The following is a 22,233-nucleotide window of genomic DNA, read 5'->3' as shown; positions in this document are numbered from 1 at the left end:
CAGGCCACAGGGAGGACATGCTGGCTCTCTGCACTCCTCCCGTGGGAAATGTGGGGCAGAAGGTTGCAAAGATGAACTCCCTGGGGAATGGGGTGATGCAGACTGTTGGGATGGTGCCCCTCTCCCCTCCAGGCCCTGCGGATGCAGAGGGTGGAGATGAGCATTGAGCTGAGGAAGGCCAAGAAGGATGAGCAGATCCTGAAGCGCAGAAATGTGTCCCTTCATGTGAAGGATGAGAATGTCCCTCCAGGACAAAACAGGACACATGAGGTGAGTGCTGGGTCCTCTGCACCTGGGCAGGATCAGTGCAGTAGTTATCATCCCCTACTCAGACCACTACCAAGTCCAGCTGGTGTGACCTGGGTTAAGTATCTGGTGCCATTCCTGACTGCCATGCCCAACACTGGGGAGTGTTTCAGACTGCCTGGCCTCTGCCTTTGCTATTTTTCATGGAGATGATGTCCTGTTGGCCTCCCTTGATGGCAGGTAGAACAGGCTGGTGCTCTGGCTCCCTGGGAGCTGGCACAGCTCCTGTCTGGCTCCCTGCACAGTGAGGGGTAATTACTGAGCTTGAAGGCCCATTATGGTGTGTCAGGGACTCTTTCAGTGCTTGATTATAAGCATTAGTTGCCTTGAAGGCTTTTGTGGATTCTCTGCCTCATCTCGAAACTGTGTTGCATAAAGAATAGACAGTGCTTAGATATGAAGTGGTGACTGACTCGGGTCTAGACAGCTGATTGACTGCAGAGATTAAACCAGAGGGAGTCCCGGCTCCCCTCTGACTGTGAATCATTCCCTGTGACACAGATTATTCAGCTGTCCTTGGAGGAGATCGTGGAAGGCATCAATGAGAACAACCCCAAGCTGCAGCTGCTGGCCACACAGGCCACCAGGTATGTGCCTGGCTGCCTGGGCCACGAGGGAGGTGGCTCATGGAGCTGTGGTGGGTCCTGGTGGCAAAAGGCATTTATTCCTGTTTGAGGAGCTCTCTAGAGAGATGGCAAAGAGGGAAGGAGCGTGGTAACCCAGACTGCTCTGGGGAACCTCAGCTGGTGCCTGTTGTGTGCCCTGTGTGCCATGCTTCTCTCTGTCACAGTCTTGGGTGGCACCTGTAGCACGGACCTGGGGGGTTGAACCCAACTGAGGGGTTTGCTGTGGCTCCTGGTGCTGCCCCCCTTGCTGTGCCTGTGCTGTGCCAGGGATCATGTTGGATCCTGCAGGAAATCAAGAGCCAAGTGCTTGGGCAGGCCAAGGAATGGAGAGCCTGGCTCTGTAAGGGTCAGTGCTGAGTGGGACTGTCCCCACTGCGGTGGCTGTAGGAAGGATTACAGGGTGTCACCATCACCCAGCTGGCAGCAGGGATGACTCCTGAGGGTCCAGGAGAGATTACATGTTTGTCTTTAAGCTGGAAAACCAGCCTGAAACCAGCTGTTTGAGCTCTGGTCTGTGCAGAGCTGGCTGGTCCTCCTGACCCCAGGAGTGGCAAAGCCAGGCTGGAAGAGAACGCATGGCATATATTTTTATCACAGTCTCAAACTCCTGCAGGGTAGGGGGCATGGAATATTATCATGGTCCCAAAAGGATGTGTGAGGTATTGCACTCCAACAGAGACCCTGCTGTTGCTTTAGTATCTTTAGCTGTGTCTTCCCTCTCTATGGCAACCCCTCAGCTGAGGTTTGCTGGAGTGGGGTGCTGAACTGTCATCTCTTGCAGGTGATGCTTCCCCTGCAAGCCACAACCTGGTACCTGTTTATGGGCTGTGGTGGCCCCACACAGGGTTTCTCATGGCAGGCTGTGCTGTGTCCTCTTGCAGGAAAATGCTGTCCAGGCAGAAGGACCCCCCCATCAGTCAGATCATCCAGCTGGGGATCGTCCCCAGGATGGTGGAATTCCTGGGCCGTGCTGACAATGCTGCCCTGCAGTTTGAGGCAGCCTGGGCACTGACTAACGTTGCCTCTGGCACCTCGGAGCACGCCAGGGCCGTGGTGGATGGAGGTGCTATCCCAGCCCTCATCTCCCTCCTGTCCTCCCCACACATGCACATCAGTGAGCAGGCAGTGTGGGCTCTGGGCAACCTTGCAGGTGAGGAGAGGTGTGGGGGCACACAGAGGGTCACTGACCAAGCCAGTGCTGGAGAGATAAAATATTGTTGCCCCTCACCATAGCCCTCTCTCCCTGCAGCTTTGTGTCCAAGCTGCTGCCCCTATTGAACCCCTTGACCCTTCAGCCCCTTGGTGTGGCCTGGCAGCCCTTGAGATCCTGTGTGGGCTCTGCGAGAGGATTTTGGCCAAAGCCAAGGCCAGGATTCCATCCTGCTGGCATGGTTTAACCCCCTAATGTGGTCAGCAGGGAGAATAGAATGGGTTGTGTCTGGTTAGCCTGCCACCACCCAGCCCTGCTGGCACTCCAACCTGCCCAGTAAATCCTTCTCACCTGGAAATGCCTAATGGTGTGTGGCTGGTGGGGGAGCCTGGTCACCCAGCCCTGGCCCTGCAGGTCTGATTGCTGTTTGATGTTGACTGTCTTGTGATTTGGGCAGATGCAATAACCAACCCTTTACCTGTACAGGGGATGGTCCTCTCTACAGAGATATTCTTATCAATCATGATGTGATTCCTCCCTTGCTGGCTCTGGTGTCACCTGTAACTCCAGTAAATAACCTTCATTTTCTTGCCTTAACAGCTCTTAATCACTTGGGTGATGGGGGAATGATGGTCTTGTCATCTGTGTTAAACACAACAACTAACAATTGTATAATTGAATGAGACCCTGCTCTAAACTGCTTTTATGACCCTGCCTGTGCACAAAGCTGGGGATGCCAAGCAGACAGTCTCCAAGTCAATGTGATACCTTTCAGTCTTGGCTTTTTTATCCAGCTTTGACTATCTCAGCCCAGGAATAAGATGAAACTGGTGCAAGGCAGACTTGCATATGCATATGGAAGGGCTGAACTTGCCCTTCAAGCTTCCTTCTGCTGCTTTTTGGGTAGCTCTAAACTGCTGGATTGGTGGCTTATCCCTGCCCTTCTGCAATGGTGCCTGTCCCACTGCTTTCTGTCTCTGGGGGAGAAGAACCTTCACAGGGTGGCATCAGGTGGACTGAGAAGCTCTCAGGGGCAGTGAGAATCTTACACCTCCCTTGTGTTTCAGGTTGGCTTCCTGAGGAACATCACCTGGACACTGTCCAACCTCTGCAGGAACAAGAACCCCTACCCTTCCTTGGATGCAGTGCACAAGATACTGCCTGTCCTCATCTGCCTCATACAGCACGAGGACAAGGAAATCATCACTGACTGCTGCTGGGCTCTTTCCTACCTGACCGACAGCTCCAACGACCGCATCCAAATCGTGGTGGACACGGGGGTTCTCCCCAGGCTGGTGGAACTCCTGGCCAGCATGAACTTGATGGTTATGGTAGGGAACAATCAGCAATCTCCATCCTCTGGCCCCTTTAATGTAGAAACATCTGAGGGGAGGGAAGGCACATCTCCTTATTCTGTGGCACCTGTGGTGTGCTGTCCCCTCAGCCTGCAGGGCTGTCAGGCCACTGCTCTGCTCCAGCTTGCTGTGGCTGGAGGCTGGATAGAGACTCCAAAGCTGCTTAGAGCAAACAGGAGGGCGACAGGTCTGTAAATAAGCAGCGCTCACCCACAATGCTCTCCTTGTTTGAGGGATCAAGCACTTAGTGAGGGATCTTGCTGGACTTTGACATGTATCCCTTGAGGTAAGGCCTCTCCTCATCTCCTTTAATCCCTGTCTAGACTCCAGCTCTGCGTGCCGTTGGGAATGTGGTCACAGGGACGGACCAGCAGACCCAGGCAGCCATCAATGCCGGTGTCCTGGCTGTCCTGCCCCGTCTCCTGCGGCACTCGAGGCCAGGGATCCAGAAGGAAGCAGCGTGGACACTCAGTAACATTGCAGCAGGGTCTTCCCAGCAGATCCAACAGCTCATCACCTGCGGGTTACTGCCACCCTTGGTGGAGCTGCTCGACAAGGTAAGGGATGGGGAAGTTCTGCTGAGGTTCCTGAGGTCTGTGGTGCCTCACTCATGAAGGACTCTGCCCCAAGAGCCACCTGATCAGGCTGTTAGAGAGCTGTTGGCATCCTTGGAACAGCCTGGGCATTCAGACTTGTCAGTACACTTGCATGGAAACGTGTGCTGGAGCTGCTCTTGGCAGCTCTGCCAGGTGTCCTCGAAGGGCTGGGAAATGGGGGGTCAGTCCAAGCTGAGTACAAGGGAAAGGACTATTCTCACCTCACACTGATCCTGGAGGGATGATAAAGCTTGGGAATGCCTTCCCTGTGGTGCTTTTCCAGGGTGACTTCAAGGCTCAGAAGGAGGGTGTGTGGGTAGTGGCCAACATCACGACTGGAGGAACAGTGGATCAGATGGTGGAGCTCGTCCGTTCTGGGGTCCTCAAACCTCTGCTCAACCTGCTCTCAGCCAAGGACAGCAAAACTATCCTGATCATCCTGGATACCATTTCAAATCTCTTCCTGGTAAGACCTCTTATCTCTTGAATTCCTTCCCCAAAAGAGCAGCAAGGAGTGAGCCAAGTGCTCACATTGTGTGGTTAGAACAGTGGCTGTTGATTTTTGGAGTAAGAGATAATTTTCATGCTGTCTAGCTTGTTCTTGGGTTGTCCAAAGGGCTTGACAAGATTAAAGTTCCCTCCTCACCTCCTGCCAGCTGGTTTGGTTGGCAGTCAAGCCACTGCAGTTGTCCCAGCAGGGACTGGTGTTCCATAGGCACCACAGCCATATCCCTGGCATCAGGTAGGGACTGCAAATTCAGGGACTATGATCCTTTTAACTTGTAGATCAGGGTTGTAATTACAGTAAAGACCATCTCAGACCTGTTACTGATGCAATGTTCTATTTTCCTGCTTGGTTTCCTGATGTTACAGGCAGCTGAGAAGCTGGGAGAGACAGAGAAGTTGTGTCTTCTGCTGGAGGAGCTCAATGGTCTGGAGAAAATTGAAGACTTGCAAAACCATGAGAACAACATAGTCTACAGAGCTGCCCTGAACATCATAGAGAAATACTTCTCTGGTGAGGTATGTGACCCTTTGCTGTTTCTCAGCTGAAAATATGAAGCTGTTATGCACTGGAATGAAGAACAGGATACTGAAATAGGCTTTTGGAGGAGACCTCCACATGGCTGGAGTAGTCCTTGCAGCTTCTTTCAGCTGCTTCTAAAGGTCTGTGAAAGCTCCAAGTTGTTGTGAGTTGCACAACAGACATGGGTGCCTTGATAGCATCTTGCTGCTGGAAATTAAACTGGCATCAGCTGGAGTTACTGCAGTTGCTGATATGAATACCAAATGTGGAGAAGTTTTCCTCCTTCGGAGCTGAGCTGGCTTGTCACTATGAATGGAAGCCTCCTACTCTGCTGATAACAGTGCTCAGGTTGCATTTGGATTACTTGACCCTTCTCGTGGTAATGAATCTGTGGAAAAAGAGGCTGGGACACCAGCTAGGAGCTGCAGGAGTCCAGTGACTGTCACAGATGCCATGCTTGGTCCCAGCCTCAGTCTTGCAGATGGGAAAACATCAGGGAAGAGGCTTAAAAGTCTGGCAGATCTTGGAGCTGAGGCTCAGCCTGGATGGGATTGCAGCAGGGAGCAAATGCCTGGTTTAGTCCTTTGCCCAGAGCAGGGTCTGTGGGATGTCCCTGTTGAGGGACTGTGGGGGAAGCTCTCCCACACACCAGCACCTTCCTGAGGGGTTGGATGCCAGGGGGAACATCTCTCCTAAGCAGTCCTGGTTTGTTGCTGTTCCATTTGAATTAGAGTGAGTTCTGCCACTGCAGCCACTCTTCTCTTCTGGTGTCTCAGCCCATAGGCTTGGCTGCTTTTGTGTGTGGGATGCAGGGATACTGCAGCTTCAGTGTGCTGTCAGGAACAGGAGCACTTGGGTCTGGTTTCCCAGCGCTCTGTTAGAGCTTCTTACAGCAGCTGAATCTTTAAAACAAAAATAAAACAGTAAGTTGCTGTAAAAAAAAAAAAGCTTAGGTTTATTCAGATGCAGACCCTATAACTGATTTGATATCACTTTCCTCACAGGAAAACTCAGACCTGGAGCCTCAGACTGGCCAAGATGGGCTGTATGATTTCTCAGTGGAGAAGCAAGACTTCAACTTCTGAAGATTAAAGCACGACACAGCTCTGAGCTGGTGGGTGAAGGTGCTTTGAAAGAGCTCAGACATCCAGTTCATAAGGAGCAGAGATGCTGAGTCTTTTTACTTCTGAAACTTGTCAATAAATTGCACTTCTGGCTTTGTACCTCTCGCCTTTGATTATTTTCTCCCCACTTTTAAGGTGCTGCTGCAAATGACATGGCCTGTTTTTTTCCAGTAGCATCTGAAGGCCTTGCAGAAATGTGTTGGAGCTCGTGGGCATGTTTTCTGGGTGGGAACTGTCTTCTAAGTACATAAAGCTGCTGGAGAGCAGCATCTTGCCACCAAATCCTTGTCCTGAAACTTCCAGGCTTGACTTGGAGTAGCTGAAATAGCTCTGAGAAGGGTTTCACCCTTCTGCAGACACCATCACCTCTATAGGAGGAGATGCTTTTGGCAGAGAAGGAACTCAGCCAGGGGAAGGTGGGTCACTGTCCTTGCTGTGTGTTGCTTCACTTGCCCATGGAGGCATTGGAGCCTGGATGCTGAGTAAATGCTGGTCCTTTGGAAGGAAAGCTGTCAGAGGCAGATGGTGCAGTAGGAACAATACACTTCTGCTCCAGCCTGGAGCCCATGGACCTGGACTGCCCTTTAATTCTGAGGCCCCATATTTCAGGTTTCCATTTCATTCAGTGCCCCTTGTCCTTCTCTCCAAGCCCTCCAGCTGTGGTCTGTGAGCAGAAGCTGAGGAGGATGAACTTGATGTGGCTCTCGAGTCCAAAGGTTCTGTGCTGTGGGTTCACAACAAGCTGCTGGACACTGCTCCATCCCTGCAGTGTTGGTGGACAGGGCTTGAAGCATCTCAAAGGCTTTGCTCAGTGTGAGATGAGGGGGCAGTTTTCCCTCCTGGCTTTGTGGGGTTTGGCTCTTCAAAATGACCCTGGGTGGGCTCAGGGCTTTGCTTCCTCAGCTGCAGTGGGAGGTGATGTGACAGCTTAACCTGAAGGGAAAATCTCCTCTTCAGGAAGCTGAGACTCTTCCTCTGCCCTGGCCCTGCTCATCAGAGGATTTATGTGTTTCTCCTGCAGGCCACCCAGGGAACAGGGAGTTGGTAGTAAAGTCTGTGCTCTGTGGCCTGTGAGGAGCTGTGCAGCCCCAGCTGTGGGTGCCAGAGCTGAGTATCACTTCTTCAATATTAAAATGCCAGGATCTGAAATGCAAAGTGTTTCCTGCATCCAACACAGTGGCCTTGAAAACACACTAAAGCAATGCCTGAATGTGCAACTGAAAAAAGAGCCTGTAAGAAACCCTCTGTGCCTGGGGTTGATGCTGAGGGTGGTGGCTGGGCTGTGTGTGTGCTCTCCTGCTGCTGACAGGGCTGATGTGGCACCTGGGAATGGTCACATTTCACTGGGTAAAATGAATCTGAGGAAGGTGCTTCCTCAGTGTAAGTGGAGACACAGACCAGAGCCAGGGTCTGTGTGACCACCCTGACTTTGGATTGTGTGGAGCATCCCATGTGGCTTTTCCCAGGGCTAGGCAGGGCTGTCCCTTGCTGCTGCTCTGATGCCTAAAACCAAGAGGAAAAAGAGAAATGGCAGATCTCTTTGACTTTTCTCCTGCATGTGCTGGACATAAACCTGTGACAGATGGTCTTACCCAGAGCCCTGGGACCTTCCCACTGCTGTGCCCCTAAGTTAGAACACTGTAGGAGAGCACATCCCTCTGCTGAAGAGTGTTGGGATGTGCCTGCTGCCTGCCCTGGCAGCTGGAGGACTGGGACCAGTGCCTGATGGCTCACCAAGGCTGCTGTGGTGTGGGCGTGGGACCTGCAGGCAGCTGCTTGCCTGGCTCACTGGAGCTGCCCTGCTCTGGCCCCAGCTCTCCTGCCTGGGGCACAGGGACCAGGAGAGGCAGTTTTGGCTTTGGTGCTCTGCTCTGGGGGCCTGGAGGCACCTGCTTCTCCCGGTAGGATGGGATGGGGCATCCACTGGGAGTAGGGAGGCTGAGATGCTGCTGTGCTGCACCCCCAGTGCTTCCTCAGGGCAGCCCGACCTCCCTCTAGAGACGGGTGAAAAAAGGTAATTTTTCTAATTAAAGCCTCCAGTGTCCTGGCCCCAGGGGAGCATTTGGAGTCAGAGAACCATAAAGGCTGGAAAAGACTCTGAGATTGTCCAGTCCAACCTTCAGCTGAACACCCCCAGTCCACCAAATGTCACACCTACTTGTTCTTTGAATGTTCCCAGCGATGCTGACTCCACCACTGCCCTGGGCAGCCTGGGCCACTGCTTGACCACCCTCTGTGCCACCCCTGAGAGCCCTTATTCAATCCTATGGCAACGCCAGGCACCCCACACCCCCCCTCCAACCCTGAGAACACTTATTCACCCCCAGACACACCTTTGCACCCCCAGGCAGCCCTATTAGCCTCCATTCCACCCCCAGGCACACTCACTCCCCCAAATTCACACCATTCCTCCCTATTCCCCCCATTCCATCTTTCCCCCAGTCCTTCCCTGTGCACCCCTATTCCCCCCATTCCCTCCCATCCCAGCCCTATATGCCTTATTCCCCCATTTCTCCCCTATTCCTCCCCATCCCACTCTTATTCCTCCTCAATCCACCCCCATTCCCACATTTCCCCCATTCCATCCCCTCTATATTTCCCCATCCCACCCCTATTCCTCCCTAGTCCACCCCCATTCCCCCAAACCACCCCATTCCTCCTATTCCCCATTCCGCCCCCGTGCACCCCCATTCCAGCTCTATTCCCCCATTCCCTCCCATCCCAGCCCTATCCGCCTTATTCCCCCCATCCCAGCCCCATTCCCGCCCCATTCCCGATATCCCCCCATCCCACCCCCTCCCTCCTCCATTTCCCCCCGCCAGGGGGCGCTCCCCCTCACACCTCCCGGCGCATGCGCATCACCCCGACCTTCCCTCCGCGACCTTCCCATCATGGCGCCCGTGCGCGGCCGCGCCGCCGTGCGCGCTGACGTCACGGCCCTCCGGCGTGCGCGGGGGCGTGTCGGGGGCGTGGCCGCCGTTGTGCGCGGCCGGGCCGGGCGGGCGCGTCGGCGGCGGCGGCTGCGGGGGCTGAAGGGGCTCGGGGGGGCTCCGCGGGGCTGAGGTGACCGAGCCTGCGGCGGCCGCCGACACGCGGGGCCGTGGACCCCCTGGCATCGTGAGGAGCGGGCGGGCCCGTATGGCGGGGGTGCGCGGGGCCGCCGGTTGAGCTCGGCGCCGCCGCCACCTCCTCCTCCTCCTCCTCTTCGTCCTCCTCCTCCTGCTCCAGGCGCGATGTCGAATCCCGGTACCCGCCGGAACGGATCCAGCATCAAGATCCGCCTCACAGGTAACGGGGCGGCGGCACCGCCGTGTGTGTGTGGCCGCAGGGCCCGGGGTCCGCTCCCCCCCTCCCCTCGCCCCCTCCCCGGCCTGGCCGTGAGGGGAGGGGCGGCCGGGCCCGAGCTCCCAGCGCTGCCTAACTTTTATCCAAGGCTTTTCGGTTCCGCTTCCACCTCCGTGGCCCCACGGTGCTTCCTCTTCGCTTTTATGTATTTATATTTTTTTCCTGCCCCCCCCCCCCCTCCGTGGGGTGCTTGAGCCCCGCCTTGGGGTGACATAAATGTGGGGGGCCGGGGGGCTTTGTCACTGTCTCCCCTTCGTTTTCCAGCAGGTCAGGGCGCCCTGCTCCTTCCTGGTATATTTTCTGCACCCTCCCCCGTGGAAGGTGCCATTCACCCCCCACACACCCCCTGACCCTTCACTGGGGTCTCTTCTGTGCTGTTCCCAACTTGGGGGTTCTCTCTGATACCCCCCGTGCACAGTGCTCCTCCATGGGGTCTCCTCTGCACCCTCCTTGTGTGGAGGGGTCCCTGTGACACCCTTTGCCCCCTGCCAGCCCTTTCCTGGGGTCTCTTCTGCACCCCCCCCATAGCAGACCAGGGCACCCTGCTCCTTCCTGGGGGCTCTTCTGCACCTTCCCCCATGGGGGTGTCCCCGTGTTCCCCCCCTTCTCCCAGCCACACCACCCTTCCCTTTCCTGGGGTCTCCACTTTTCCCAGGAGGATTCCCAGGGCCACCTCTCCCACAGACTGGCTTTGCAGCAAAGCCTTTCATAATTTGCCTTACTTCACTTTAATTAACAACACCCCCCCGCCTCCCGGGTGCTGAGGAGGAGAACTCAGTTCCTAACGAGAAAACATTAATTTAGTTGCTTTTGCCTTTTTCTTTTTTTTTTTTTTTTTTAAAGTGTGTTTCATTATTTTCCCTCCTTCCCCCTGATTTACTCTCTCACCTGGCGAATTGCTCATTCAACTTTGGAAGTTCCTTCCCCGTGCAGGAGGTGACACCCGGGGCTGTGTGTGTGTGTCCTGCCTCCCCGAGAGGCCTCTGGAGGGTGCACGGATGGATAAACCAATTTGTGTTGTACCCTGGAAGATCTGGATTAAGTCTTTTGGAAGCTGCTCCGGTCGCTGCCGAGCCTGCTCCTTTAATGGGAAGAGACACGGTTCCTGCTTGTTGAGGCTGCTGTGTGAATTATTAAAAAAATGAGGTCCAATCCAGTCTTTCAAAGGCAACAAGTGGGTGCTTGGAGGTCTTTTGGGCCGGAGGAGCCACAGAGCTGCTCTGGGTGACCGACGTTGATCCCTAGAGAGGAATCCCATGTCTGTGGGTTCATAAATCCTTGGCACATAACGAGAAAACGGCGCTGGTTAAACTGCAGTTACAGGTTAACTTGCTCCTGGCACATAACACGCTCAGTCAGAGGCAAAATAAAATAAAAATCCTGGTGTTCTTTTAATCCTTTGATTCTGCACCGCTGGTGCTTCAGAAGACCAAAGTTTGTGAGGATAATGTAAATCTGAAAATCCTTTTCTTGGACGCGAGAAGGCTGGAAATATTTTTAGGTTGTATGGATGATGTTTGATCTGAAATGAGTTTTGTGGTGATGTATACCAAATGTCAGCTCAGTCATTAATGTGGCTTATTTTTATGCAAGTCAGTCAATAGAAATGTGAGTTAAGTAACTTAGGCCGTGGTCATAGCCCTTCTGAGCTGGAGGAGATCATTTAAATAACAGAGAGAAGCTGTTGGGTTTAATTTTAAAGGCTGAATGCTGCAGCAAAATGCTTTATAAATTTTAGCATGCACTAGCCTTCTCTCTGAGCTGGGAGCGTTTCCTGGAAGAGACTGAAGTTTCAGTTTATTGAGCAACTTGGTGGATTTATTTTTTATTACTCTCCGTTTTTTAACTGTATTGAAGAAATCTCCTGCTTGCTCAAACACATCTTCTGTTTTTACAAGCAGGAAATCTGGGTGGTGTGACAAAAATTGCTGTATTTAATCAACAAATAAATTGCTCTGGGAGAGGTTTAGCTTTGGAATTGTTGGGCAATCTGAGTTCTTGGCTTGGCTGGGACTGGGTGCTGACTTACCTCTTTCAAATGGCTGCAGCCAACCTGGCTGTTGTTTGCTCATCTCTTTGGCTGTTGGGAGGTTTGAGCAGATTTAGATCAAGACAGAGGACCTCTTCTGTTATGATTTATTCTGTGCCTTGTGTTTCCTGTGATTAGAAACCATTTAAGTTTTGCAGTACTGAAAGTAGCTGGGTAAACATCACTTAGGCTGAGGATTCCTGTGAGCATCACAGTGTGAATGGGAAGGGAGCAGTGGTTGAATCTCTCATGACTTCTTAAAGACATCATTATTTTCCCTGATATATTGGGCAGGTACTTGTGTCAGCAGCACATTGAGGTTATTTGTGTGAATGTATCTAAAAGTTCTGCATCCTCTGATGATCCCCACAAGTGATCTCCCAGCTTGCAGTGTCAGTCTTAGCCTGATGCAAATCACAGCCAAGTAAAATGGCAAATAATGCATCCTGTGTGGAAATATTGAAAAAACAACATCAGCAGTGAATTGGATGGAGGTTAAAATGACTTTGTGTCCTGTGGATCTCAAACATGCTCATCTCCTGTCATATCTCAGTTCCTCCAAAAGCCTGTTCCTCTTATTTCCTCTGAACCCTTCACCACTGCTGGCGACGTTCGAGCCACAGATACTCGTGGCCTTGTCTCTTGCCCCTTGGAGCAGATCTAGGCAAAGTAACGTAAAACTTCCTCTTAAGCCTGTGGTCTTTTCCTGTCCTTGCTGTCATCAGGGCAGCACAGCAGTGGCAGATTTTCCAACACCAGGATGGAAAGAATCAAGTGACACTGTGAGTGCTTGTGCTCCCCAGGTCAGCTCGGGATCCTCCACGGAGCACATGTCCCTTTTTACCCGTGTGCTTCCCTGAAACCTGTGTTTGCTGCTGCAGTCACTGCTCCCTGGGGAAGTTCCAAAGGGTTCATCATGCCCAAGGCTCAAACTTGTCTTGCCCACACTCTTCTGTCACCCACAAGTACTGGTGGAACCTGCAGTCTCGCTGTGCTGGGTATCGGAGATGCGCCTATCGGAGATGCAGCTTGCAGGCAAAGGATGCAGATGGAATTGGAAAGGCCATGAAGAAATGGACTAAACATGGAACTCTCCTACCAAAACAGGCTGCAAGTTGTGTTGTGGCTTCATCAGTTATGGATTCTTCAGCAGGGGCTCAGCTGAGGTGTTAAAAGCTGCCTGGCTTCTCGGGCTGTCATGGAACTGAGACAAGATTGGGAAGGGAAAAGCATTAGTTTAAACTTTATGGATCACTTCCTAGCTCTCCTGTATAGATGGCCACGTCAAGGACTGATGGCAAAACAGTTTCCTTAACAGAGAAGCCAGAGCCTGTGTAACAGGAGAATACAAATAATCATCTCCAAGCACCTCCCTCAGCTGCAGTTCAGAGTCCTCAGGGGGGTAGAAACGCTTTCCTCCTTGGAAAATCTGGCCTGGGAAGGTGCTGCTGTGCTGCTGGTGGTGGCACTTTTGGAAGGAGGGTGTAAGTGAGAATCCTCCCAGGTGTAGTGTCAGAACCATCAGGGAGGAGTGAGGAAGATGATGATGAAGTGGGTGAGGTGAGGGGAAGAGCCGGAGGGGATTCATAAGTGACAGGTTTGATTCCTGTAGGGAAGGTGGTGGTGCTTGGCAGCAGCTAGGAAAGAGAAGAGGAAAGAAGTGACACAGAGGAGTATCCTGCACACACTTCCAGGTCACTGTAGTCAGCCCAGTTTAGGGAACCCCCAGCCACACAGCCTGACCAGTTGGTAGGTGGTAAATATGTGACTTTGGGACTTTCTCCATTTATGATTTAAGGAATCCATAAGGGAATACAGTAATTTTGAGTAGAAGATAAAACACTGCATTTCCCTAAGAGCAGTGTTCACTTAGGGTTGTTATAGAGGCACAGGCTAAAATGTGTCCCAAATGTCAGGATGCTTTGCCTCCCTTTCATGGTTAATGCATGGATCAATGCAGCAGAGTTGACTCACTGATCAATGGCAACACTGATATTGGTGACCTGCACACTTCCACGTCCAATGGTCAGAAACAATGAATATCTCTGCAGGGATCCCTCTGTCAGACGTGGTAAATACACCATAGGGTGGCTGTAGTTTGAGGGTTGGACATCAGAAAGACCACCACAGGTTCCAGGTGAAGAGCACCGGGGCAGGAGGGCGGGAACAGCTCCCTGCTCATCCCACCCTCCTTGGCAGCCGGAATTGAATATCGAGCCAGTTTGGTGCCGTGGGGAACACGGTGGGAAGCGGCGGTTGAGTAGCTCCAAATTTATTCCTTTCCTGCGTGGTGACCTGGGAGCACATCGAAATCCACGGCTCGTTGTTTTGTTGTTTTGTTGTTTTGTTGTTTTGTTGTTTTGTTGTTTTGTTGTTTTGTTCTCCAAAGGATTTTCTGTGCCCCACGTCTGCGGGGAGCGGGGGCCCGGCCGCGATTGGAGCGCGGGGCTGGAGCTCGACACGGAGCTTGGCCACAGATTTCCTGTGTGATGCTGAGCAAGGAACTTAATCTGCCTCTGCCTCCCTTCCCTGTTTGCCTTGGGAGGCAGGAGATTTTTCCTGAAGGTAAATTTGTGGCTGTTCAGAGCCCCGTGGATAGAGATGGCAAAGAGGCTCACTCAGGGCATATAGCTAGGGGGACTTTAAGAAAAATAAAATAAAATGTTGCTTTCCTGGGAGGAAGTGGAGAGCACAGCCTTTGCAGCCAGCCAGCTGGCATTTTTGGGCTGCCCGAGTGGGAATCCAAAGAGCAGCCTTTTCCTCTGGGCAGGCTATGGGGAGCGAGTCTCCTTTTTTGTTTCTCCCAGTAAGTCAAAGCTGTGCCAGCACCATTGTCCTGGTGGAAGTAAATTAAATCACCAGAAGGAGTTTGTTTGAATATCCCCCTCAGGCAGGGAAAGTAGAAACAATAACTGCTCTATTCCTAACTTGAAACTTTCTTTTGTCAAATTGAATGTCTTCATATAAAGAAATGCAATTTGGGATGTGGTTGTGCAGTTCATAGTTTCTTCTTTTTTATTCCATAATACCCACCAGTCTAAGAACAGTTTTCTCATCCATTTCCTGGAACAGCTCTATCACATTTCTAAACATTTGTAGCATCATCCTTTCTCTTTGTGTTTCAAAATTAATCATCAGTTCTGGGGTAACACAGGCAGTGTTTGATTTCTCAGGGAGGAAGTTGATTTTACACCACAGTGTTCTCAGTGCCAGTAGGGGAACTTTCCTGACAGCAGCTCCGGGGCTGCTCAAACCACCCCTGGAAATAAAGACCCCTCGGGTGCTTCTGGGCTGGCTGGAGGTTTGCATGGTGGGTCACAGAAGTACTGCATGGAAACACCATCCCTGTGTGTGTTTCGGAGGTTTACCTGGATTGCTGCCCAACCTGAAGCAAGTCCAGTTGAAATGCTTCGAGTTGGATTACTCTGGTTGGATTACTTGCTGCTATTTATGGTTCTCCAGTTAACAACTCACTCGGCTGCCGTGTTGGTTTGGGCTCTCTTGGTGGAGGCAGCGTGATAGGGCAGAGTGGTTTGGAGAAGATGTGATGAAATTGCTCTGCTGGGTGCAAAGTTTAGGTATGAGCACAGCAGAGCAACTCAGTTAAGACCTGAGTGAAGAGAATATTTAAAAAAAAAAAGGCTAGAAGAGATGTCCCCTCTTGTCATCTTTTTCCCTAAGTTAGGAATTGAACCTTTTTTTGTTTTTCCAATGCGATTCCTCTGGAAATAGTCAAAATATTACTTCGAAAAGGACTGAAGTCTGGAATATAATTGAAAGCTTTTACCTGTATTAGGGCTTAGGTATTTTTCATGGAAACAGACGCTGATCTGTTCTCCCAGAGTAAAATGAACTTACTGAAAATGATTTGCTCTTTCCTGTACCGACAGTTGCCAGGGGACAAAGGAGTTGGGGACATCTTGAGTCTCGAAGTACTTGTTGACAACCACTGCGTTGTGGATCTGTTCAGGTTTAGGGAATGTCTTTGTCGAGGTCTCACAATAGTCCTCGATGCTTTGCCATCCCAGGATGCCTCCTCTTTTGGCAGTGAGAACAGCACTACAGTTGATCCACTTCCAGCTCTTTTTACCTTGATACCATCTCCCCTTCTCTGGCATGTCTCTTGGAAAACCTGGAGTTGAGCCTGCGGGTAGTTGACACGGAGCATTTGGCTGGTGGGGAGGAGGCTGCCACTCTCAGACTCTCAGATTGTGATGTTTCAGGTGCTTACAAATGAGTTCCTGCAATGCTGCTGCAGTAACTCAAGATGTTATCTCCTTGCTGGTCTGCTGACCCTCATTGCCAAAAATTTGTCACCTGCCGCGAGAAAACTGGCGGAAGAAAACCTGTGGTCACACTTCAGCTGCTTCAGTGCAGATTCAGCTTCCCCCTGTAAGTCTAGCTCAAGGATTCACACTAAGATGCTGAACAGTGAAAAGCTGAGGTATGTGCATGTATTGGGAGTTTATGGAACAGAAAAACAGAGACAGCAGTGATTTCTTAAACCGCGCAGCAAGTGTGTATGTATCAATTTAAAACTATTTATTTAAGTATTAATGTAATATTGGAAGAAAGCTGCAATGGATATTTGCTAAAAGGGAGTCAGTAGGTCCATAACAGGTTAAGATGGTTCATGTTTTTCAACTTTGCTTCACACCCCTTTAAAGGGAAATTCAATAGTTTGTGAGAGGGGATCCCTCAGGATATTTTACTGTTTTCTATCTCTTTGTGAAAGTGGTAAAATGCGAAGGGGAGACAAAGCAAAAACGCTGAAAGTTTTTCTTTCACATATTCTCTTAGGGACATGGTGAATCCTTGGGGGTGTAGGAGCTGGATGATAAATCTGAGGATGCTTGAGTTGAACTGGCAGAGTAAGCATCCATGCTGTTTTAGAAAGAATCTCTCCACAGGGCTGTAATAGCTTGATGCCTTCCTCTTCAGTAAGTCATTTTTGTCAAGTTAAAGGCCAAAATTCAAACTGGCTTGTTGTCAAGGACACTAAGCACAGCAGGCAAAAATCCCCAAGGCTACCCAATTCACAGCATAGATAGATAAAGCTGGCAGAGCCTGCTTTACTCGTCTTCCCCTCCCCCACGAAAAAATATCCTCTTCCCTGGTTTTTTGTTTGTTTGGTTTTTTTTTTTTCGGAGGATATGGGCCCTATTCCGCATACTAATACAATTTAACAGAAAGTATTTAAATGGAAGGTTTGTTCGTCTGTTTTGTGGGTGAAACAATCCATTATTGTTTGGGAGCAACACGCAGGAATAATGCACAATCCCCGCGGGGACGGCGGGTGCCGCAGGCAGCTGTTCCAGCTGTGCTCACCTCGGCACAGCTGGAGGGGATTGTCCTTGGCCGGGCAGCGGCTCCGGCCCCGGCGAGCACCGGCCCCGGCGGTGGCTCCCGTGCCATGGAGCAGTTCAAAGGGGTCAAGCTCATAATCCTAAACCGTAAGAAAACGATGGAAAATCCCGTGGAATTGGGCGTTTGTAACAACCTCCCATTTTACACCTCGGGTCCTGAGCCTCTCCCAGGGCTGCCCAGCTATTAAACCACACTATTAACTCGCTGTTAACTCACTATTAAACCACACTATTAACTCCCAAGTATTATTGACCAGGAGTATTGTGTGTCCCTGAATGTCCTCACTAATGTACAGTTTTTACCCGTGATTGGTTTTTCTCAATGGTGGATGTTTCTCTGCCAGCCCGTTATGAAGAAGCCCTGCTGAAGAAAATAAAATGTGTTTCTTTTCCCTTCATAGGTAACCGGGTATTATCCTTCTCTTGCAGTAGTTTTTGCTTTCATAGGTGACCAGTAGTAGGTAAAGAAATATTTTTTATAGGATTCAATCTTTTTTCCTCGAGTTGATGAGATCTTTCTAGATACACTTCATTATTTGGAGTAAAATGCCATTTTTGGATAAGTGAACTGGGGAAAATGGTGGGTTTTTTGACCTTTTCATATGTATACATTTTTGTCTTCCTTAAAAATCTGCCTATTTCCTCTAATAATTAGACTAAAATAAAATGCATAAGTTCTTATCAATTTAAAGTTTCCATACCTTTAAAGTTTCCATACCTTGTTTACTTCACAGAATAGCAAACTAAATTTGCACGTATTCGAATCTGTGTTTCTGATTAATCTCCTTGGTGTTTCCAGAACCCTTAGTGCCATGATATAGTAATTGGAGTTGGATCAGGGGTTGGACTTGATGATCTTGGAGGTCTTTTCCAACCCAATCCATTCTATGATTCTATTAAAAGCTCTCCTTTGTATTTTTCTCCTGAAAATAAAGGTTAAAACCCCACGGAAGACAGTTGTCTTATTTATATTGAAAAAGAATTTCTTTATTTTGGCAACTCCTAACATCAGCCTGAACTTTCTTTTCCATGGTCCTGACCTTTCTTCCTCACCCCCGGATGTGGTTCCGTGTTGCATCCCCTGAGCCAACCGGACATTACAGCAGAAAATTCAGTCCCTGTGGTCAGTGGTTTTACATCCTTTAGTACACGGGGTGTATGACCCACAAAGGTTATTGGAAAGGAAACGTCTTTTGAAATGCATGTGCTCTGTTTTCCTGGAGAGCAAAAGTGAAAAAAAAAAAACCAACAAAACACCAAAACTCCAGACTGCAAATGAACTGAGTGTATGAATTGTGCTGGTGCCTTAACATAATTTTTTCACTACACAAGTGCAGAGTTTAGAAAAACGAGGAATTTCAATTTGATTCAGACTTCCCAGTGATTGATGCACTTCCAGGAGAATCCTTGTTCTTCATCCTTGCAGCAGATGTGTTTTGGTTCTTTTCCCGTGTGCAGACATTTTTGTAAGCATGGGGGAACTTCTCTTTAAGCTGGTTTAAAATGCAGAAGTGTCATATCCTGCAAGTGTGAGCCTGATTAGCAGACACCTCGTTGTTGAGAGGGGTTTCTCTAACATTAAAGGGAAGAGAATCCGTTAATTCTGAGTTCAGAATGAATTGTGTGAATGTAAGCTAAAGGTCTGATGTCAGCCTTCAAAAGAGAAATTGGGTGAATTTTCTGGGCTGTAGAAAAGCTGTTTGCTTCAGGGCTGTATAATTCCTAGGAATTCCAAGCAGTGTCCCTCGTATCTCTTTCTCAAAAACATCTGCACACGGGTAACAGTCAGGCTGAGCACTGCAGTGGGGATCTCCATATCTCACATGTCTGTAAACACCCAGCTGAACAGATCAGAGGGAGCAGAAACGGCTCGGTGGGAAAAAAAAACAATGCCTGAAATGTTGTGGCTTTTGGGATTTGCAAAGAACTTCTGTGTCTCTGATTTTTCGCCTCCCAGCCGCTCCTTGTGTGTGGGGTGTGTGTGCTGGGATGGGCTGATGCATTGAACCCACCCCTTGAGATTGTTTCTAACCAGGGTGAAAATACTTCTGCTGAGCCCCCCCCTTGCACAGATGAGTGCTCTGAAATAAGGTGGGATGAGATTAAAAGGGAGGAGTGAAGTTAGGGAGCTCAGAGGTGCCAGGGAGGGGTTCAGCTCTTTGTGGTCCATCAGCCCGTGGGTGTTCTGGACTCAGAGAAGGGCTTCAGTGGTAAACTCAGGCTTTAATGACTTTATACAACTTGGTAACTGTGTGATGTAAGCAAGTTGTGTGATGTAACCAGACTCGGATTTACATCTCTGCCCCTTTTCCCTGTCACTCATTCAATAATCCAACATCCTGTAAAAAGCACAGGCTGTGGGAATAAGTGTGTGGCTTTTTGTGAGACTGACTTCTGCATATTGGGCAATAATTAACTAAAATATAGTATGTTACATTTACAGCTAATACACCATAATAGAAACACCTACGTCTTTTATTCCTTCTTTCCAAGATTTTTAAGGAATTGAATGTTAAGAGATATTTTTCCATGTGTCTGTTCCAGCACAATAAACGAGCACAGCTATGAGAGGCAGCCGGGCAGCCTGACACCAACCTGCAACCCCTAGATCTGCTTAGGGTAATGGAATCAGCTCCAATAATTGGGCTGTCACCAGCTCTTAGCAGTGCTTTTACATGGTCGAGAAGGAGACTTTGTCAGACAAAAGAAACATGTAAATAGGTGCTTTTCTGTGTGGTGTTCTTTAGTTTAAAATTAAATACCTCCTTGCAGTTAAAGGTCTGCAGGCTAACAGGATAAATAACACTTCAGTGTAACCCAGCAGCTTGGCTTAGACTTCCAGCCACAGTCATTTCTTTTATAATTTTTTTATTTGTGCAATCAGAGAAGTAATTGGGCTTGTCTACAAATAAGGTTTTGATAAACTTCAATAGAAATTAGCAAACCAGCCATCAAATGGGATTTATAGAAAGTTGCTTGGGAAAATGTGTTGTAAGTAGTCTGCAATTCAAGGCATTTCCTTCGCAGGATGCTTATCAAGTCTGCATGTGCTACTTCCAAATTGAACTAGAACGTAGATGAGAGCTATTTTTGATAGAAAGGGGGAAAAAAAAAGAAAATAAAGCCCAGTTGGAAAGTAGTAACAGGTTTTTTTTCTCATTGCCTTAGGATGTAAAATCGTACAAGTGTGCAGGGAGAAAACAGACTTTGAAACAGCCGAAGAAAACAGATTTATCTGTGATGTCTGAGGTGATGCTGGTAGTGTAAACGTGATTGAAATAGTCATTGTAGGAGTGGTGAGTAAATCTAAGAGAAGCCTTTGGATTAGCTGACTTCTCTTTGCTGCTCCATATGCCAAGTAAAGGCATAACGTCCTGCTTGTTTCTGGGATGTTCCTTCCCCAGGGAGGCTGTATCAGGAGGAGCAGCTGCCAGTTTTAAGGATTGTTGTGCTCCCAGATGCCAATGCACAGCTCTTCTTTTATGTGCTGGTTGTGGCTGCCAGCCTCCTCTGGGCTGGTGGAGTTAAAAATGTTGCAAGACCAAGGGGGAAATGATCAAGCAAATATTTGGGGGGGGGGGGATTTCTTCTAAATTTATTGGTTTTCTAGGCTTTTGGTGTTTCACAAATCAGCAGTGAAGCCTGGCACATGGAAGCTGTCTACAGAGGATAAACTTAGGGACAAGCTTAATCTCCTTTCCAGAGTAAAAAATTACCAGGCTGAAAAGAGATCTCACCTGTCATTCTCCTCTGGACTAATTTTTGGCTCTTCATCTGATTTCAGTCAAATTTGATGAAGGCAGAGATGTTTAGCATACCAGGGCTCCAGGACTCATGGGGATGAGTAGCTTGTAGAGCAAATCCACCCTCCCATGATCTGACAGAGGAGACAAGGAGGGGTGCCAGGTCCTGGTCCCAGCCCTGTGGACAGGAGATGTGGAAGGAACAACTCAGGAGAGTGGGAGAGGAGCTCTGAGGTGGGAAGGGGAGGGATATACATGAATTAAGTCCTCCACATAAATAGGTAAACCAAGATTCATGCATTTGCACAACTGCAGTGAGAGTGTTTTGGTTTTTTCTTGCTTTATTTTTTCCTCCAGAATTTAACAGCATTGAGGCAAACATCCAGATGACTTTATCAAGCACCTGTAATAACACTCCCTATATGTTTGTTTTGACTTAAGGGTTTTGTTTTGCCTCTTAACCCAGCTGAAATCTTGTGTTAATTCCTTACACAAAGCCTCAGCTGTGCCCTGTGAGCACGTCGCTTCCAGCATCAGCCACTGCATCAACCTCCTACTGGCATTTTTTAATTAAAAGAACAGCACTATCACTTCAAATTAGTGCCACATAGCTTATTGGAGTAAGGAGTGAAATGGTGTTTAAAGGTTTTTCTCTCGTGAAAATTTTTTATTAAAATTCGCTCTCTTTAGGTTTTATCTAGAGTTTGTCATTCAGTGCTTGGACAATATCTGATTCTGAGGTGTGCTCTTAGTGATATGAATGCAAACAAAAGGCTGACTTTTAATATCTTGACTATTTGATAAACAAGAATCACCTCCTTAATAAAAACAAAACAACAGACAAAACATTATATTATTTTATGCTTCCCACAAAGCCGCATCAGCCTGTTTTTCAAGTGCATTCCCTGTGTGGAGAAAGTGGTGGAGAAATAGATATTTCTGGGAGCTTCTGTGCCATGAACTGTGAAGAGCTGGTTTTTGTAATCCTGTTCAGTGAAATTGTTAGGCCTCCGTTCTACTAAATTACTGTGAGAGCAAGGAATATATCCAGGGGGAGGTAGCCCTAGTGAGAATTTTCCTCCTACAGCATTTCATTTTATCAGGAATATTAGCACTGTTAACCATCCATGCGAAATGCAGTGTATTGAATCTGTTTAATCAATTTAAAGTCGAAAGCAAACGTCTTAGGCTTTGACTGAACCAGCTGTCCTCATGTATTGGGTTTTTTTAGATGTTAAATTTGGGACTTTGGATGTGTTAATATAGTAGTTTGATAAAGAACTTTTTGTTTAAGAGAACTTTCTTCATATTTTTTTGTTGCAGGGTCCTGCAGCCAAGTGGTCAGTCACTTGCATAAAATCCTGTGTCTGAATATGAAACACAGACATTAAGGTTGTATTGGAAGAGGCATCATATCTTTTCCTTCAAGCTCCAGTTTATTTATGTAATACCTTTGATTGAGGCATCTCGGAGCCGTAGTGGGATTAGAATTTATTGATGTGATGGACACTGACATTTTGTACAAGGAAAACAGCAAACAGGTGCTGTTGCAGGCAGAGTGATGAA

At 48.9% G+C, this 22,233-nt stretch overlaps 2 protein-coding genes and 1 long non-coding RNA gene across 8 annotated transcripts in view; 2 read left to right on the top strand and 1 right to left on the bottom strand.

Moving 5' to 3' along the window:
- The window catches only part of KPNA7 (karyopherin subunit alpha 7), a 47,669-nt gene extending 41,386 nt beyond the window's left edge, over nucleotides 1-6,283 (top strand). For all 3 annotated transcript variants that reach the window (XM_027656493.1, XM_027656495.1, XM_027656494.1), the window contains 9 exons: nucleotides 133-270; nucleotides 808-893; nucleotides 1,814-2,082; nucleotides 2,569-2,651; nucleotides 3,150-3,413; nucleotides 3,761-3,994; nucleotides 4,317-4,499; nucleotides 4,907-5,056; nucleotides 6,065-6,283. In XM_027656493.1, coding sequence (XP_027512294.1) covers nucleotides 133-270; nucleotides 808-893; nucleotides 1,814-2,082; nucleotides 2,569-2,651; nucleotides 3,150-3,413; nucleotides 3,761-3,994; nucleotides 4,317-4,499; nucleotides 4,907-5,056; nucleotides 6,065-6,145 — 1,488 coding nt within the window. In that variant the 3' untranslated portion in view covers nucleotides 6,146-6,283. The remainder of the gene's footprint in view (nucleotides 1-132; nucleotides 271-807; nucleotides 894-1,813; nucleotides 2,083-2,568; nucleotides 2,652-3,149; nucleotides 3,414-3,760; nucleotides 3,995-4,316; nucleotides 4,500-4,906; nucleotides 5,057-6,064) is intronic.
- Nucleotides 170-3,420, bottom strand: LOC113953398. The gene is made up of 3 exons (XR_003529865.1): nucleotides 3,315-3,420; nucleotides 2,561-2,724; nucleotides 170-1,493 (listed from the first exon to the last, which is right to left on the bottom strand). It is a non-coding gene; the product is annotated as an uncharacterized LOC113953398 (long non-coding RNA).
- A 3,018-nt stretch (nucleotides 6,284-9,301) lies between the features above and the next one.
- SMURF1 (SMAD specific E3 ubiquitin protein ligase 1) overlaps nucleotides 9,302-22,233 on the top strand; it is a 46,228-nt gene continuing 33,296 nt past the window's right edge. For all 4 annotated transcript variants that reach the window (XM_027656380.1, XM_027656379.1, XM_027656378.1 and 1 more), the window contains exon 1: nucleotides 9,302-9,472. In XM_027656380.1, coding sequence (XP_027512181.1) covers nucleotides 9,418-9,472 — 55 coding nt within the window. In that variant the 5' untranslated portion in view covers nucleotides 9,302-9,417. The remainder of the gene's footprint in view (nucleotides 9,473-22,233) is intronic.

Source organism: Corapipo altera, unplaced genomic scaffold, assembly GCF_003945725.1.
Source record: "Corapipo altera isolate COAL_440 unplaced genomic scaffold, ASM394572v1 104, whole genome shotgun sequence".
Taxonomy (NCBI): Eukaryota; Metazoa; Chordata; class Aves; order Passeriformes; family Pipridae; genus Corapipo; species Corapipo altera.
The sequence above is the reverse complement of the archived record's forward strand: the minus strand, read 5'-3'. Positions and strand labels throughout refer to the sequence as shown.